This window comes from Dipodomys spectabilis, unplaced genomic scaffold (assembly GCF_019054845.1).
Source record: "Dipodomys spectabilis isolate Male_0828 unplaced genomic scaffold, ASM1905484v1 ptg000235l, whole genome shotgun sequence".
In the NCBI taxonomy this organism is placed as follows: Eukaryota; Metazoa; Chordata; class Mammalia; order Rodentia; family Heteromyidae; genus Dipodomys; species Dipodomys spectabilis.
This window is the reverse complement of record NW_024870912.1, coordinates 1,425,936-1,443,531: the sequence shown is the minus strand read 5'-3', so window position 1 is coordinate 1,443,531 and position 17,596 is coordinate 1,425,936. Positions and strand designations below refer to the sequence as shown.

Below are 17,596 nucleotides of genomic sequence, written 5' to 3'. Positions count from 1 at the left end.
TTAAAGCCTGCCTGAGTATTCACTTTCCAAATGTTAATATTCTCACTCTCTCTTTCTCTCTCTCTCTTATATTGCCTGTCTTTCTCTGGGAATCCCCCTCTCTCTTGATCTTTCTCTGTCTCTATCTTTTTCTCTGTGTCTCTGTCTCCATTCTATCTCACATACATACACACATATTGTAACTTAATTGTACAAAAGAGTTTCTTTGTGCTGTTTCTATACATGCATATAATATACTTTCATCAAATTTACCCCTACTTATTATTTCCCTTGCCCCTTTTATAAACAATTTATAATAGATTATATTATTCTACTTTCACATGTGCATATGAAGAACATAGATTATCTTCACCCCTATTCCAGATACTGAAACACAAGACTTGCATTTTCTGCTTCCTGTTCCCCTAACTCCTCAAGTTCTCATTGTGTTTTATGGCTACTTGGTGTTGCTCATTTAAGGAAGTATTCAGGCAAACAGAGTCATAGGTAATAATGTTCTGATCTTAGATGCTCTGGAGTTGTGTTTCCGATGACATCATGGCTGATTTTTCATACAGTAGAAATGCAGAACTTGTTTAGTGAAGAGACCAATCTTCCAAGTTTGAAAATTATCCAAATTTTTTAGTTCTCATCACCCTGACTACATGTTCAGGGTTTGCTTTATATTTTTATATTTAAAAAATGGGATGTATTTATCTGTTCTGCATTTGCCTTCATTGGTCATCCCAGCTTGGCCTCTGGAAGTTGTTGAATCTTCTGAAGTACTTCCTTTGAATTCATTTACCCCTTTGATGGTCTTGTTGCCACAGAGGTCCTGAGATGGTAACCTGATACCTTGCTTGATCTGGGTATGGATGAGGGTTGTTGCTGTTTCTTGTCTTCTTCAGAAATAGCAGACTGTCCCTAATTTACCACAGCCCACCTTGGGTATAGACCACATCATAGCTGCTCTGTCATGTGCCATCCTCACCTTCTTACCCAGCATCTACCCACTCCTACCTGGTAGATGACAGCCAATTCCACTTTAGAACAACCCTAGTCAAGCCCCACTCAAGCCTAGCCCCAAAGAAAAAGGAAGTTCCTACTCCAGTCCTCATTGCATTCCTTTGGAGGAAGGTCTTCTCTGCATGCTGGACTGGAGCCATCCACTTGTATGGTGAGCACAGTCTCCTATCCACACTGGTCTTTCTGGCCCATGACTCCAGGACTAGAGCACTTGCTACCATGAGTTTTTTCAGCTTCTAAAAAGAAGTCCTTTGGGCTGTGATATACACCTAGAATCTCATTAAAACCTTTACCTACTCCATGGTACAATGATTAGTAGGTACAGTGATAGTAGTTACCAATATGTTTTTGAAGCAAAGGAGTAAATCATTTGAGTTTGATTATTTTTCTTAATTACATTCTTTTTTTTGTGAGTTTTGATCTGGAACCAACATGTTTTCACATTGTTTGCCAAGAAATTAAAACATTTCACTAGTTCTATGAGGGCTTTAATATAAGATACTTATTTAATATAAGATACTTTAATATAAGATGCTTATCAATATAAGATGCTTATCAATATAAGATACTTATGAGCCAAATGCTTCAAGTTTAAATAGCAGATTTTCTTCACCAAAGAAGTGAGACCTCATATATGTGGAGAGGACATTGGAAGTAATGATGCTGTGTTTCTTTGATGAGCAAATAAGGTCAGTTCATGGTGTGCTGGGACCACACAGCCTAGAAAGGACAGAAAAGTTAGAATCTGGGTCCCTTATTCTTTGTTCCAGTGATTTCTGCATTTTACAGGCATCTACACAGTCTGCAACAAGAGAAGAACCAAGTGCAGTATAGTGGTTGTGAAACTGTAGAAAGAAAAAAAGGGGAATCATCTGCCTCACAAATTACTTATTAATTTGAAGAAATAGATTTGTGATAATCTACTATACTTTCCAGTGTTTTAGACAGGCAGACCACTGAGTAAGGTTAAAGAAAGGGAGGCCATCAAAAATCTCTTTCCTTCTTGCATTTTTCCCTTTCTTTCCCTTCCCTTGTTCTTGTATCTGAAAGGCTTGGCATTGCATCTGCAGAGAGTGAACAGAGTAGTAGGCTTTTCTTTTGAATGTAAACAAAGACTATAGCCAACTTATTTGGCCTCTGTTGGAGGAAAAGATATGACAGGCTGTGAACCAACCCCATTCAAAAAGTCAGGTGGAGTCAATGGGTAGAATGTCATTCTCCCAAGACTTTCTAAATCTCCTGTCTGAAATTGACAGTCAAGGCTCTGGTGTTGGTTCCACTCTGATGAATCATGCTAACTGTAGAAAGAATAGAATTTGAAAACAATGCTTTTTATATTGAATGAAAAGAGGAAAATAGCCAGAGAGAAATTACGAGGTGCTATGGAGCAAGGTTCAAGGCTGAACTCAGCCCTTTAGCTTTATGTAGAATGCCAAGGCAAGATCTGTAGCTACCATCCTCTAGCTAGATCCTAGTTATCTCTTCCTAAGAGGAACAAGTTACACCATCTAGTCACTCCTTTTCAATTTTCCTCATCAAATTGCCAGTTCCTTTCATAATTATAGCATTTCCGCATGAGAGACAGGTTATAATTTTAATGATTATAGCTCATTTCCTCTTAGCATGCAAATCAATGCTTTACCTTTTGTGAAAGTACTTTTGACCCTTTAAGAAGTGTAGGAACTAGGCTACTGATATTGGTTATAAGATTAGAAAGTCTTAACCAGGTGTTGGTGGCTCATACCTATAATCCTAGCTAGTTAGAAGGCTGAGATCTGAGGATCAAGGTTGGAAACTAGCCTGAGCAGACAAATCCTACAGACTCTTATCTCCAAGGAACAAACAAAAATCCAGAAGTGAAGGCATTGCTCAAGTGGTAGAGTGCTAGCTTTAAGTGAAAAAGCCAAGTGAGGTCCTAAGACCCTGAGTTCAAGCTCCAGTACTGGTGCTTGTGGGAGCATCTCTGTGTGGTGGATAATCTCAAATTTCATAGCCCTTGATTTACTTATTTTTAGTCCATTTTAGAAAGAGATATCTTTTGACATCTTCCACAAATGATGTTGCTTATAAGGTACTGATCCATAACCTCTTCTTGACCAAAAGAGCTGAGAACCTTATAGAGTCACATGTTTTTACAGTTGGAGGAAAATGTAAGCTCTAGTCTCTAGTTCAGCCCTTCAAGTAAAAATGGGATGGGATGGAATTGGTGTGTATTTCTATCAAAATATACAGAAATAAGTTCAGGGAAGCCACAGTTCTAGGAAAGGTAAAATATTAACAGACAACTAGCACTCATCCACCTTCTGGCATATTTGATGCTGGCCAGTTCAGCCCCCACGGAAAGCACACACTAATTAGTTTCAGGATTTGGCTGGCTCTAGGATCTGATTGACATGTTGAAAAAGGTAATTTTTTTAGCTTTTATCCCAAAAGAAATATGGAGCTATTGGCTTGAAAAACATTTTTGAGCTAAAGAGATATTAAAATGCATTTCCGAGTACCCTGTGGGTTGAATGTTCCTATGATATTGTTCATGTGTAGCTGAATAAGCAAGAAAAGCTGCCGTGGCCATGTTTCAAACCCATGGTGTTTTTTGTTCTGATATGGCAATTAAATAGAGATGCAGGCCGGGGGCTGAGAATGACAATGAAATAAAGAAAAGGCTCTGCTGAAGCATTATATGGTGAAATTTAATAGTTTTTCCTCCTGGTATTTTTAATGTTAGTAAGGCATATGCCATGCAAATGGTTACCAGTAATCAATTACTGCAGCAAGTTTGGCAGTTATTTTAAGGCTAAGAGTATGTTTAGCTTTGAATTCATGCATCATTTGGGGTTCCACACAGATGAAATAAAGGATTGATATTCATTCTTAAGGTTTCCTAATATCCAGTCATCCTCTCCAAGTTTCCTGTGTCAGACATACATACAGGGAGAATCTAGTACAATCACTCCAATGAAAAGAGAGTCATTTAAAACTCTAAAGCCATTGACAAATTTATGTTTGCTAGGGACTCTTGCACAGTGAAACCTACCTTGCTGATTTTATGCTGCATTGCTCAAAATATCTAGGACTCATTAAAGACAGCATACTGGCAATATCAAACTCTTGTTTTTACTTTTAATCTATTTCCAGTGGACCAACTTTTAGTATTTCAGTAGACCAACATTTAGTATTTCAGTGAAAGTGATGCATTCATCCTATGCACTTTCTATCTTCCTAAATAAGATAGCAGTTTAGAATCTAGAATACTTTTCCCAGCATGGGAAAAGTTCTGAGTATACTGTGAAGGGTGAAAAAGAACAAGATTAAACTTCAGAAGGCAGTATGTCATAGCATCTGCCTTGGTGGCCTCTTGGCCTTGTAAGCTATTCATTAGTCTTCAGTTTTCTCTCTGAAATAAAGTAGTACACAGAATTGTATTCAATATCAGGAAGAGAGAATGTCGCGTATTTACAGATGCCTGGCACCCCTCAGGTCTGCATTGGTTGGCAAACTTGAAAGTCCTTTTGCCCTTTCAGAACTTTATCTGTGATGAATATATTATAAACCTAAAATACTCTAGAATGATGAGGTTTTTAAATATAACACTGGGCTTGTAGTCTCCATCCTGTCTAAAGATTTTTCAAATGAGAGACAACATCATATTGTGTGTCTTATATCTGACAGAGTGAATTGCATTTCAACTCTCCATTTCTAGGATTTGTTTTATAATTAAAGGAATAAAATATTTTCCAATCAGCTAATCATTAATTTGATAGTTTTAGAAATTCTCAATGACAAGACTTTATTCCCATTTTTCTATGGAGAACAGAAATTGTTTCTCTTTTTCCTTTCTATATTATTTTTATTGCTATCTTTATGTAGTTGTACAAAGAAATTTCAATTCAACATAACAATGTATGAGTACAATGCATCTTGATCAATGTCATCATTTCCATCTTTCTCTGATCTATCATTTCTCCTTACTTTTACCCTATTATATTAAAATCCTTGCTAAAACTTCCAAACTAAAGAAACAACTGTTCAACGCTTTTATTAAAGAACAGGAAATGACTGTACTTGGGATTTTGATTTTTTTTTTAAAGCTCACTCACCCTCAGGCTGGTAAAGCCAGGGGTGGAAAAGGCTGGCTTGGGATGCAGAGAAAAGGTATTTTTGCTCACACTGCTGAGCTGAACCAGCTATGATTAGACAGCTCAGCTTCGGTGTCTGTTGTGTCAGAAATCAGTAGGAGTCTAACAAGCCTGAATATGTTCTAAGCATAATTACACATCCTCTTTTGGGCTTTCGGTGCTTATTCAGAACTGACTCACATTGTATGGAAAGTGAGGAAGTTTGGAGTCCCTAGCTTCACTAATTAGCTCCCTCATATTGAAGTCAATTGAAGAAGGGAGGTGGTGGAGTGACCCTGCGCTTCCTTCATTGGTCTCATCAGAATTTGGCACGAGCCTTCCTTTTCCTCGAAACCCCAAATCACTGTATTTTCTGATTTTTTTTTTATGTCTACTGAGTGAAGAGACTTGTTCAAATGCTCAGTTTGGCTTGCAGGTCCTCCTATATATTCCCTTCAGTAGAAGTTTAAGCTAAGATTCTTTTTTCTGGCTCTTGTTCCCTGAGCAGTTAGTTCTGTGCTGGGATTTCAGAAAATAACTTAGAGACACAATAGAAGCCTATGGGAAGAGAGGGAAGCCAACCTAACTCATTTTCTCCTTCATGTTGCGACCGATCCTTTCTATAACAGAACTTTCTTGCCTGTAGAAACTGGGTGTGGTGTTTTTGAGGGACTTTGCCTGGATTCCTCTTTATCTCTCATGGTTTAAGTTACGAAAAAGACTGAAATATAGAAAGCTTAACTAAGGTCTTTAATTGGCTGTACATTACTTTCATGGGAGGAAGGATTCCTAAACAGTGGTCCAGATTGTTAAAAATGATAAATGGGTCTCCAGTCACTCTTGGCAGGTGGTTATTATGTGAAAATGCTGCCTGATTCTCCCTGCTGTGGTATTCGATATAACACCAAGTCAAGTACCATTTACATAGTCTCCTTTTCAGACTTCCAGAATCATTCAGACTCTGTACCTGCTATTTATGTAACACTGTTTGGAACTTTCATCTTTTGGACAGATAAGGACATGTGAGTAGCAAGTACAGAGACCATCAGGGACATGAGGATAGGAGGGGAGATGGGAAGAAAGACAAACCAATCCTTCTCTCAGGAAGGATGGGCTTGCTGTGCTGTTCCATATTGGTCTGTAAGAGTAGTCATTTCCTATGGTCTTATAACAAATACACATAAACAGACTGGTTTAAAATGGAGCATGTTTATCATCTCATTTTTTTCCTTGGGTTAGGAATCTGGCATGGATTAGCTCCTCTTGTGCCCCTGAATATCATAAGTCAGAAATCAAATTATTTGCCGACATCCTTATCTGGAAGAGGCATGGGAAAGATCCTGTCCTATGCCCCTCTAGGCTTTGGGCAGAATTCATTCTCATGAGGTGGTAAGGTCCTCACTATCTTCTTGGCTGTTGCCTAAGGATTGCTTTCCACTGTAGTGTCCACTCTGTGGTTCTCATTCTGAGGTTCCCCTCACCTTTATCTATCTTGCCTTGACTCAGACTCTGCCTCTGCAACCTGCTGGAGAAAGCCTTTGATTTGTATGGAGCTCAAAGGATGAGGTCACCTAGATAATGGCTTACCTGAAAGCCATCTGCACCCTCTAACTTATACTGGGCAGGATTAACGGTCCCTCACTCACAGTCCCGGGGATTATGTAGGATGTGTGGGCCATTTTTGCATTCATAGAGTTGTTATAAGAGTTCTGCCAAAAAAGAGACAGAGAGAGCTCAGCTTATTGGTGGGAATGGGCACTTTGGAGGGGCTCTACCTCTGGAGAGCCCATAGGCTCCTTTGGGTTTTTTAAACTCTCTTCTATTAAATCATAACTTGGAGGGATGAGATGGAAACAGGGATACTAATCTTATTGTGATGACCTAAGCAAAAAGTACTGACAACTAAACACAAGTTGGTGATGGTGGGAGAAAGAAGAGAGAGCAAGCCTAGATTTTAAAGAACTGTCCTGAAAACAAGCTAGTTCATTCAGTGGAATTTGTGGAGGTGAGGAGGCAGGATGTATGAGGAATAGTTATCAGCGATAGTAACTGATAATGACTTCCATCTGAGTTGTGCACATAGGCATGTACCCACACATGTATGTTGGGACTTGAACTCAAGGCCTAGGCATTGTCTGATAGCCTTTTCCCCCTTAAGACCCTATACCATTTGAGCCACTGTCCACTTCTGGCTTTTTGCTGGTTAACTGAAGAGTCTAACAGACTTTCTTGCCCTGGCAGGCTTTGAACCTCAATCCTTAGATCTCAGCCTCCTGAGTAGCTAGGATTACAGGTATGAGCCACTGGTACCCAGCTTAGTCCATTTTTCTGTTGTTATTAAATATCTGTAACTGGGTAATGTATAAAAATAAATGTCTTTTGGCTGGTGGTCCTAGAAGCTGAGTAGTCCAGGAACGTGGCCACAGCATGGGAGGGGAGCTTCTTACCGTGTTGAACACTTCATCTGGCCATGGTAGACGGAACAAGAATCCCATCTCTCACCTCCTTTCTTATAAAGCTACCACTGCCATCATGAGAGGCCCACCTTCATGATCACACCTAGTGTGACCCAAAGGCCCTACTCCAAATACCAGTAACATATGAATTTGGGAACTGAAATTAAGTTTTCATCATATGAACTTTTTAGGAAATACATTCAAGACGTAGCAACTTCCAGATTTCTGATTGAGTAGCTGTATAGATGTTGGAATTGCTAATGGATATAGAACACAGGAAGGAAGTGTATGAGGCAGGATAATTTGACTTCAGTCCTTCTGAATTTAAATTGCCTGTAATATGAAAGTAGCTATCTATTCTTCCAATTAGATTTATTGTTTGGTGTGTGGAAGAGAGGTCAGACTGGTAAATTTGGTGGGAGCTGGTCTTTTTCACATTAATTCACATCTGAGGTTAATGAATATGTGCCTTTGTAGTGAGTGAGAAAGAAGAAAAAGGAAATTAGCAGAGCTCTGGGAATGCTGATGTCCAAAGTAGGGAGTGGAGAGAGCCTTCTCAAAATCCCTACCCTACCCATACACTCCAGTTTTCCAGTTAATCAAACCCTCTCCTTTGCAGCTTTCTTCAACACACCTAATCCGTGCCTCCTTTGAGCCTTCATCTGGCTCAAGAACTGGGTGTGGCTGAGCCCTGGGGAAATTTCAATAGTGATTGTGGTTGAGTAAAGATCTTTCCAACAGTGCTCAAGCAGTCTGCCGAGGAAAAGTGTTCCCAATCACTTTCTTTTTTTCTTTTTTTCCCCAGTCACTTTCTAAATACACTTTACATTGGAGATTGTTAGGAAGAGAAAGCAGGAGGAAGATGTATAAAGAATCATCTCTGGAGAAATAGAGTTGTCTTTTGAGGTTGATTTTTGTGCCTCCCTCCCAATTTATTGCCAATTGCCCTTGTATTCTGACTTTTTCTGTACATTAGAATTTCAGTTAGGCAGACTAAACAGAACTGTATCACATTGTTTATAAGAATTGACAGGTTAGGTGACTAATACCTCTTTGAAAAAAAGTTGAATCTTAGTTGTTTGCATTGCTTCTGTATTATTGCATACTATAGAGTATTAGAATAGTGTCATTCAGAAAGTTCTCTTAAATGTTTAAAGCAGAAAAGGGTAAGGTCCATAAGGGTGGCCACCAGCATTTTCCTAGTTTGAGATTTTCAAGATGCATGCTGTTCATTGTTTAGATGTCCCCTGTCCACTTTGTCTCTCTCTCAGTGTTTTCTGGCTTTTTTTTTCTTTATACTTACGTCGTGCTGGGAAATCGAACCCAGGGCCTCAGGCATGCAAGGCAAGCGCTCTACCACTGAGCCACCTTCCCAGCCCCTTTGTCTCTCTCTCAGAATCCCCTTCCTTCTAGTCCTGGCAGAAGGCAGCTACTTAATATCACTCCCTTTCTCCACAGCAGAGAAGCAAGGGCTTCTTTTTCTGTTCCATTTTGTGGATTGTGCCGATAGTTGATGCATCTTGAGCTTGTTATATGTTTGCTCTACAAGACTTCACAGACTTTCAGTTGCAGCAGTCTTGTTAGAACACACACATTTCCGTCAATAAAGTTAATTTCCTTGTCAAATAGCTCTTAGGAAATTTTCTTAGTGAAATTTAGGGTCTTCCTATTGCTTCTAAGAGCAACCTATTTTGTTAACATTACTTAGTGATCCTGTCCTGAGATCTAGAACCCTGGAAAAATAGCTAAAGTAGATGCTAATTCATTATCTTCTCTGATTGTGAGCTGGAGTTTTTCTTGTCAAGAAACAAGATGTCTTTGGTATATGGGGAGATATTTGTACAATGAGATGGACAGCTTTGTGTAATTTGTATGTATATTCAGAGTCATTTTGTAATAGGGATGATATAAAACCCTTTCTCTCAGTCATAACTTATGCCTCATTTTCCCCACCAATGCTTATAGGAATGAGTGATGGTGAGCAGATGTGCAAGCAGTACAAGTAATCAGTTCTTTTTATGGTGTTTGAAATACTGGGAGGAATACAGAGACTTCTTACATCTTATGGAATGTCATGGTGACAGCAAATAGTCACCAGAGAGGCGCTGCATTCTTCAGAGAAATGCCATTAGGCTGAGCTTGTAAAGCACATGAATGGCTTTAAATAATTACCCTGAGTGAAATGCTTTACTTAATGTCTTCAGTTATTCCTTTAGTAAAAATTTGGCCCAGAACATCATGATTTGCAGATACTTGCTTTCTTTAAAAGCACAACTAAGTATTTGTCGTCATCAGGAAAACAACAACTAAACATACCACCAAAATAGGACATGTAATCTGTTCCCAAATTATATATTATTTTACTTAACTTGGAGCTTCATAGCACACTGTGGTCTAGCCAGGATTTAAAATGTTTCATTTTTACATAATGGCACATAATATATGGAGAAGAAAATAACTAAGTAGAGCTAGAGGGAAATGAGTATAAAGCCAGAGGTAAGGTTCAGGCACAGAGGAGGAAACCATGAGAGAGAAGATAGAATGGGTTTATAAAATCCACATTTGCTTAAAAGAAGAAGAGCAGTAGCTGGGGGCAGGTGACTCCTGCCTGTTGTCCTAGCTGTTCAGGAAGCTGAGATTTGAGGATTGCAGTTCAAGGCCATCTCTAAATAGCCAATAAAAAGCCGGAAGTAGGTCTGTGATTCAACTGGCAGAGTACCAGCCTTGAGCGGGGAAAAAGCTAAGAGACCTTAAATTCAATCCCTGGTATCATACCAGAAATGGGACGGGGGAGGGGGTGCAGAAAAGAATTATCTAATTCCTTCACTTTGGTTTATTTGGTTTAGTTTTGAGGAACTTGAACTGAGCCCCTGTTCAACTCCTCTATGGTTTGAATGTGATTTGAATGTGTCCCAAGAGGTTACTATGCTAGGCGTTTCAATGTGGCAGTGTGTAGTCATTAAAATATTAACAGATGAGGCCTAGAGGAGGTGGTTGGTTTATGGAAGAGATTAAAACTGGTCTCGTGGAATGAGTTGGTTCTTTTGAGAGTGATTTGTTACAAAGCAAAGCCATCTTTTGCACGTGGCCCCTGATTCATGCAATCATTTCCCGTTGTTTTTCTACCACATTTTAGTACAAAAGTGATAGGGGTAACCCTCCAGGATATGGATATTATGCTGTTGGAACTCTCAAAAATCATGAGGCAGATATACTTCATATATCTTATAAATTACTCAACTTATGTTTTCTGTCACAGCAACACAGAATAGCATAAGAGGAATCATAAGCACAGATACATTCTAGGAAAGGACAATTGGGATAGGGGCAGAAGAAAAGCAGCCCAATGTCTTGTCACTTGACTAGAATGTCATTCTCCTATAAATAAAATAACGTTGTAGTTTATGAGGAAAGAGGGCTGTATGCCTATCCTTGAAACAATCTGTTTTATTTATTCACTTTGCCTGATAGTTTCCATTTTTACATTGTAGTAGGCAGACAAGCTCTCCTAGTCATCTGAAGGGACAGAGCCAACCGTAACAAAGTTGTTGACAAAGAAGCAACTTTATTGAAAAGGTTCCTACACTGACCAGTCAGGGGAGCCGATTCTGCGAACTCAATAGGCCCACAAGCTAGGGTTTTTAAAGGCAAAATCCATGAGCTCAAGCCTGGTCACACACAGGTGGCCAATAGGTTTTTAACACACATAAAGAATTGCATAGTCACGTTAGGCCACACGCAGGTGGCCAAGGAGGTTACAGTTTGTCTCATAATGGCTGTTTAAACTAGCCTATCACTTTGGTTTAAAATGCACGCAAATTTAGCAGGCAAAAGGCAGGGTTTACCATAAGTGGGTGGTGTTGCCAGTTGCCCAAGATTACAACCTATCTGCTTTATTGGTCAGTCTTTAACTGGAACAATCAAGTGTGGGTTAGGTTGTTAGGGGGATGGGAACCAGATACATTTTTTTCATTCCAGAAATTGGTCCAGTCAGAGCCAAGAGCTGGCCCTGTGATTAAGGTGGTTTTTCTAGTTTGAACATTGTTTAAAGGTTTTTCTTTTCTTTTTTTAATGTTTTTTTATTGTAAAAATACTATACAGAGGAGGGGTTACAGTTACATGAGTAAGGTAATGAGTACATTTCCTATCAAGCATTGTTACCTCCTCCTTTGTTTTTCCCCTACCCTCCCCACCTCCCCAACTTCTCCCTCCCCGCCCCCCAAAATTGTAAAGTTTGTTTTCAACAAAGTGTCTTGTACATCATTTAAAGGTTTTTAGTCACCACCCTTAAAGGTCAGTCAAAATTGGAGTCTAAAATGCCTAAACAAAGGCAAAGCCTAGAATGGAGTTGTACCATCTGGGGTCCCCTCTCAAGGCCTACTTCAACCTGGTCATTATTTTCTAATGCTACCCATACATTTTTAATTTTGGGGGGGTGGAGGTCCGGTCGTGGGGCCTGTACTCTGGGCCTGGGCGCTGTCCCTCAGCTCTTCAGCTCAAGGCTAGCAATCTACCACTTGAGCCACAGCGCCATTTCTGGCTTTTTTCTTTTTGCTTATGTGGTGCTGAGGAATTGAACCCAGGGCTCATGCATGCAAGGCAAGCACTCTACCACTGAGCCACCTTCCCAGACCCGCATTTTTAATATTTAACCACAACAATTAAAGAAATGGCTCTCTTAGATTCAGCCAAGGGCAATGATGTCTGCCTAGTTAATGTGGACGCTGGAACTGCTGCAGCCAGCATGTCTTTATGAAGCTCTGACTTGTGACTTTGCTGATCCAAGAAGACAGAGCACATGTGACTTGAGTCTAGAATTAGGACCGAGACTCTCATCTTCTTAGTGAGGTTCAACAGCCTCATCCCCATGGATGGATTAGTGCTGCTTTGGGGGATTGAGAGCTTCAACAGCATTAAGCCAGGATGCTGTGGTTACAGTAGTGTTGACAAGTGATGCCTCCCTTCAACATGTAGGCCCACCTGTGGCTTTACACCTGAGCAATGAATGTGTGTGCAGACACACATGTTTAGAATAACAGGGACAAATATAGAATATAGGGAGAAAGATTCAGAGTATGTAATGGAAATGCTTTTTCTTCCCCTATCTACTGGATTATGTGTTAAAATGAAAATGAGAGCAATCTAACTATCACTTAGAGTGTGATCATGCCCTATATTTTAACTGGACATTTAGTCGTATTTTATTATGGGCCTCACAAAAGATCCTTTTAACTTAAAAATTCACACTTACCTGGTAAAGTATATAATTACATTTTTAATTGTGTAGGTAGTTTATATCATGACCTCAGGGTCCTTTCTCTTGCTTACCCCAGTTGTAGTAAGATACTTGATGAGAAGAAAAACCACTGAACCTTTTAGATATATAATTATAAAGCAATGACTATTATTTCTTTTTATTTTATTATATTTAATTATACAAAGGAGTTTCCATTTAACAAAGCAGTTTGTGAATACAATGTTTGGTGTCACCCCTGTAACAATATTATTCTTACAATGTTTTGATCAACACCTTTAATAGAATTAAAAAGAAGCTGGGCACTGGTGGCTCATGCCTGTTAACCTAACTACTCAGCAAGCTGAGATCTTGAGAATCATAGTTCAAAGCCAGTCTGGGGCAGGAAGTCCTTGAGAATTATTTCCAATAAATGACCAAAAAAAAGCAGGAAGTGTAGTTGTGGCTCAAGTGGTAGAGTCAAACTTTGAGCAATAAAGCTTAGGGACAGGGCCCAGACCCTGAGTTCAAGTCCCAGACTGGAACAACAAAAAAAAAATGACAATGCTACAAATTTGTAATTGTTAAATTTATATTATTAGACATCATGGTTTTATTTCAATATTTGTGTTTTGTACAGGTCTTTATTTTATTGAAATGAATTGTAAATTATAGTTTGGGTTTTGTTTATTTGGATTTTTTTCTTTTTCTTTTTGAGAGAGTCTCAGATAAAAGATTACTTCCTCTCACAGGAAAAAAAGTTCTAAGTTCCACATTATTCAGAATTAGCTAATATTCAAGTTTATGTTTCTTTCAAACATTCTTTTCTTGGGCTTCCTCTTCTGCATTCATTTTGCACACATTGGCTTAGTGACCTGAATCCTTAGCAGATTAACAGCAGGAAATGTTGTCTGACATTCTGCTGCCAACATCTCATGTATGTGCTGTGGATGTCTTTGTTTTAAAAAAAAAAAATCAAGCCCAGTGTTTTTGCTGGCCAAAAAGAAGTATGCTTCACTGGAAGGCTATTATCTACCACTGTGCATAACTCTGGGCACAGAAGTCTAGTTTCAAACACAGGCTAAAATTGCTACAACAAATGAAAGCAGAAACTGATTATGACTGAAAGAGAATGCCATCCTTAAAAAAAGAAAAAGAAAAAGAAAACGAAGAGGTTTAGCATGCAAGAAGAGACCATTGTGGTGTGTGTGCTGGAAGTGTTTGTGTGATGAATCCTAGTCCCAACACGACTCTACTGCACTCAAATAATTCATTCCTGTTTGACCATACTGTGTATTCCATATACAGGATTATATTTGCTCATCTGTGTTTTAACCTAAAATGTGTCAAGACAAGCCAATGCATATTAAAAACTGCTTTGTGTGTATGAAAGATAACATACAAGTCACTGATACTATTTTTAAAAATATTCTAATTTCCCCATTACCATGAATATGGTTTTTAATAAGAGTAATGCGATGCTTTCTGTAATTTTCCCACCATCAATAATAAATCAGTTCCTACACTAAATTTCAGAATAAGAAAAAAAAATCCAATCAGCTTTTCAAAAGGGCCTAATCGTAAGTATAGAAATTTATTGTTTATTGCTTCCCAAGAGCTAAGTGGTATGTTTTCTAGTTGTTGTTGTTGTTGTTGTTGTTGGGGGTCCGGTTGTGGGGCCTGAACTCTGGGCCTGGGCGCTGTCCCTCAGCTCTTCAGCTCAAGGCTAGCACTCTACCCCTTGAGCCACAGCGCCACTTCCAGCTTTTTTCTTTTTGCTTATGTGGTGCTGAGGGATCGAACCCAGGGCCTCATGCATGCAAGACAAGCGCTCTACCACTGAGCCACCTTCCCAGCCCCGGTATTTTGTTGTTTCATGCAATAATCCCACAAGCAAGTGCCAATAGCAGTGAAGCCCAGAGAGGATGAACAAATTCTCTAATAGCACATAGCTATGTAGTTGTAGAATCAGCAGCCAGCCTTGGTGACTGTCTGGTAAGCAATATTAGGAAGAGTGAGAAGGAAAACTTGAAATTAGTAGGACTGTCCATTTTAAAGATATTTAAGTGATACTCGGTAAACTTTAATGTCTAGATAATTGAGACATGTAAATGATGTAAATGAACCATATGCTCATTTTTTATCTGCTCACTAGGCACTATAAAACTTGTGGGTAGGGAGAACCGGGGAGAAGGAAGGGGTGACATTGTCCAAAAAGAAATATACTCTCTACCTGGCTTATGTAACTGTAACCCCCCTCTATATCACCTTTATAATAATAAATAAATAAATAACACTTACTGGAACCAGGAAATGGTTTATACCTCTATTTTAGCAGAACACTGTAGGCGGAGATGATCTTTGCTGATTTAAATGAGCAGTAATGTGGTAGAATAATTATTGATTGATTGATTGGTGAAAGTCTGAAAGACCAAAGCATCATGGTTTTCTGAGAAGCTCATTGCTTGTGGGATTAAAGAGTGCCAATACATGTGTCACCTAGAAAGGTGAGCTCTGTCTCCCATGCCAAACTTGTATAAATATGCTGCCTGGATCATACTTGGAACTAGAGCACAGGTGAAAAGATCCCATTAAGTTCTGCCCCTATGGGTATGGAGTCTGGCAGGAATGCTATGGATAATGGGCTTCCTTATCTATGTGTTTAACTTGACATTGGATGCAACCTTGAGACAGAAAGCATGAAAAGGGGTAGATGCACACAAGGGGCCTCTAGGTGTTGCGTTAAGAGGCCTTGCAGACTTTTATCACAGGCCAGACACTATTATGTTTTGTTCCTGGGTTTGACCACAGTCTAATGGTATTTTTCCTAGTGTGAATGAATGAAAAGAAAACCCGGTCCAGTTTAGATTTCCAAGCAGACAGTGTTAGGATGCTTTTTGGTCACAAATTTGATACGGAAAAAGGCAAACCAGGAAATGGAAGCTTGGGCAGAGTCCAGGTGTCTGGCTTTGGCTCAGGTTCTGGCACAGATGGTTTGCTGAGCTGTTCATGAGCTCCCATCATCAAGAATAGTACAATCATTTAAAAATAAAAAGAACTCAGACTGATCTGAAAAGTGAGGAAGATGGAAAAGCATTTAGTGAGAAGAGGTGTTTCAGGAAGGAAATGCATGGGTAGAGGAGGGGGAAGGGATGGCATTTGGCTTCAAGATGAAGCCAAGATCATGTGAGAAGAAATCCATTCTTAAAATTCATCCCAGCAGCACTTCTTAGGAAGGTAGGGAGCAGAGATATAAATTCACCAAGCAGGGATGACCATCTTGAGAGAACACAATTTTCAAAAGGAAATGAGCAATTGATTGGAGGAAGATGGGAGATAAAAAAAAGGAAGAACCAGATTTCATCTGGTTTCCAAATAGCTGAAATAAGGCTCCCAAAGTGCCAGCTTTCCTAGAAACTCTTGGTACCATCACTCTGATGTGATGTGCAGGGAAACATAGAGTCTAAAGGGCCCTGAGGACCTGCACACCACCCTATAAAACCTCCTCTCCCTTTCTTAAAGAGCAGTAGGTTGACCAGCATCTGCACTCTGAAAAACAAACTTGTTCTTCCTTATTTTCATCATAGTTGTGTGGCTCAAGTGCACAACTGTAACCTGTTTCTGAGATGAAAGGTCATGCTTGACAAATTTCCCTGATTGTACCTTCTGCTTTTTGCTAGAAGACAGCTCCATGTATACTGGTTCTCTTCTTCCTCAAGTCCCTGGTCTCCTTTCTTTTTGGCATTTTTATGTTAGTGTGGTATTTGTTACCATTGCTGAGCCAATAATGACCTGTTGTTATACGATTTATTCTTGGTGTTGTGCAGTCTCTGTGCTTTGTGCAATAATGTCCTAATCCACCATTAAAACATCAGACAATGGCTTCATTATCAGAAACAAACAAAATCTCAAGACTCCTCTGATTTTCCCTCTCTCTCCTGAGCCCCTGACAAGCACTGATCTTTTTGCTATGGGCATTGTTTCACCTTTTCTGGATGCCATGGAGTTAGGATCATACAGTATGTATGCAGGGCTTAGCAATATGCACTGAAGGTTCTTGTCTGTCTGATCATGATTTGAGAGCTTTTAAAAAAAAAATTATTGGATCCAGAAAAAGGAATATTCTTAGTACATTATAAATACATTAGAAACCATAGCAGGAAAGAAAAATAACACTTTACAGTTTCGGGGGGGGGGGGGTGGGGGATGGGAGAGGGGAAGGAGGAGTTGGGGAGGTGGGGAGGGAAGGGATGGTAGGGGAAAAGCAAAGGAGGGGGTAACAATGCTCTATAGGAAATGTACTCATTACCTTACTCATATAACTGTAACCCCTCTGTACAGTATCTTTAACAATAAAAATATATATTAAAAAGGAATATTCTTATGACACCATTCACCTTTTGAAGAAACATTGCTTCTTCCAACTTTTGGCAGTATATGGGTTAAGTTGCTTAAACATTTGTATGCACATTTGTGTATAGACAAGAGTTTGTTTTCAGCTCCTTTAAGTAAATGCCAGGCCATATGATAATCCTAATTTAAATGCCTCATATGTGGTGAAACTGTGCTGAGAAACCACCAAATTGTCTTCCAGGGTAGTTGTGCCATTTTGTATTCCCACCAGTAGTGGGAATGCTCCAAACCTCTCACCAGCATTTGGTGTTGTCAGTGTTCTGGATTTTAGCCATTCTAATAGGCATGTAGCATATCTTGTTAGTTTATAGTTCTTTAATGACATATGATGTTGAAGAGCTTTTTGGCTTCTTGTTTTCCATCTGTGTATCTTC

At 39.3% G+C, this 17,596-nt stretch overlaps 1 protein-coding gene across 9 annotated transcripts in view; it reads left to right on the top strand.

The window, feature by feature from the left end:
- Epb41l3 (erythrocyte membrane protein band 4.1 like 3) overlaps positions 1 to 17,596 on the top strand; it is a 256,993-nt gene that overhangs the window by 176,385 nt on the left and 63,012 nt on the right. The window contains exon 1 of one of the 9 annotated variants that reach the window (XM_042699181.1): positions 3,372 to 3,410. The exons of the other annotated variants lie outside the window; for them this stretch is intronic. Within the exon in view, the coding sequence (XP_042555115.1) occupies positions 3,399 to 3,410 (12 nt within the window). The 5' untranslated portion in view covers positions 3,372 to 3,398. Of the gene's footprint in view, positions 1 to 3,371; positions 3,411 to 17,596 lie in introns of those variants that run through there. 9 annotated transcript variants of the gene reach the window in all.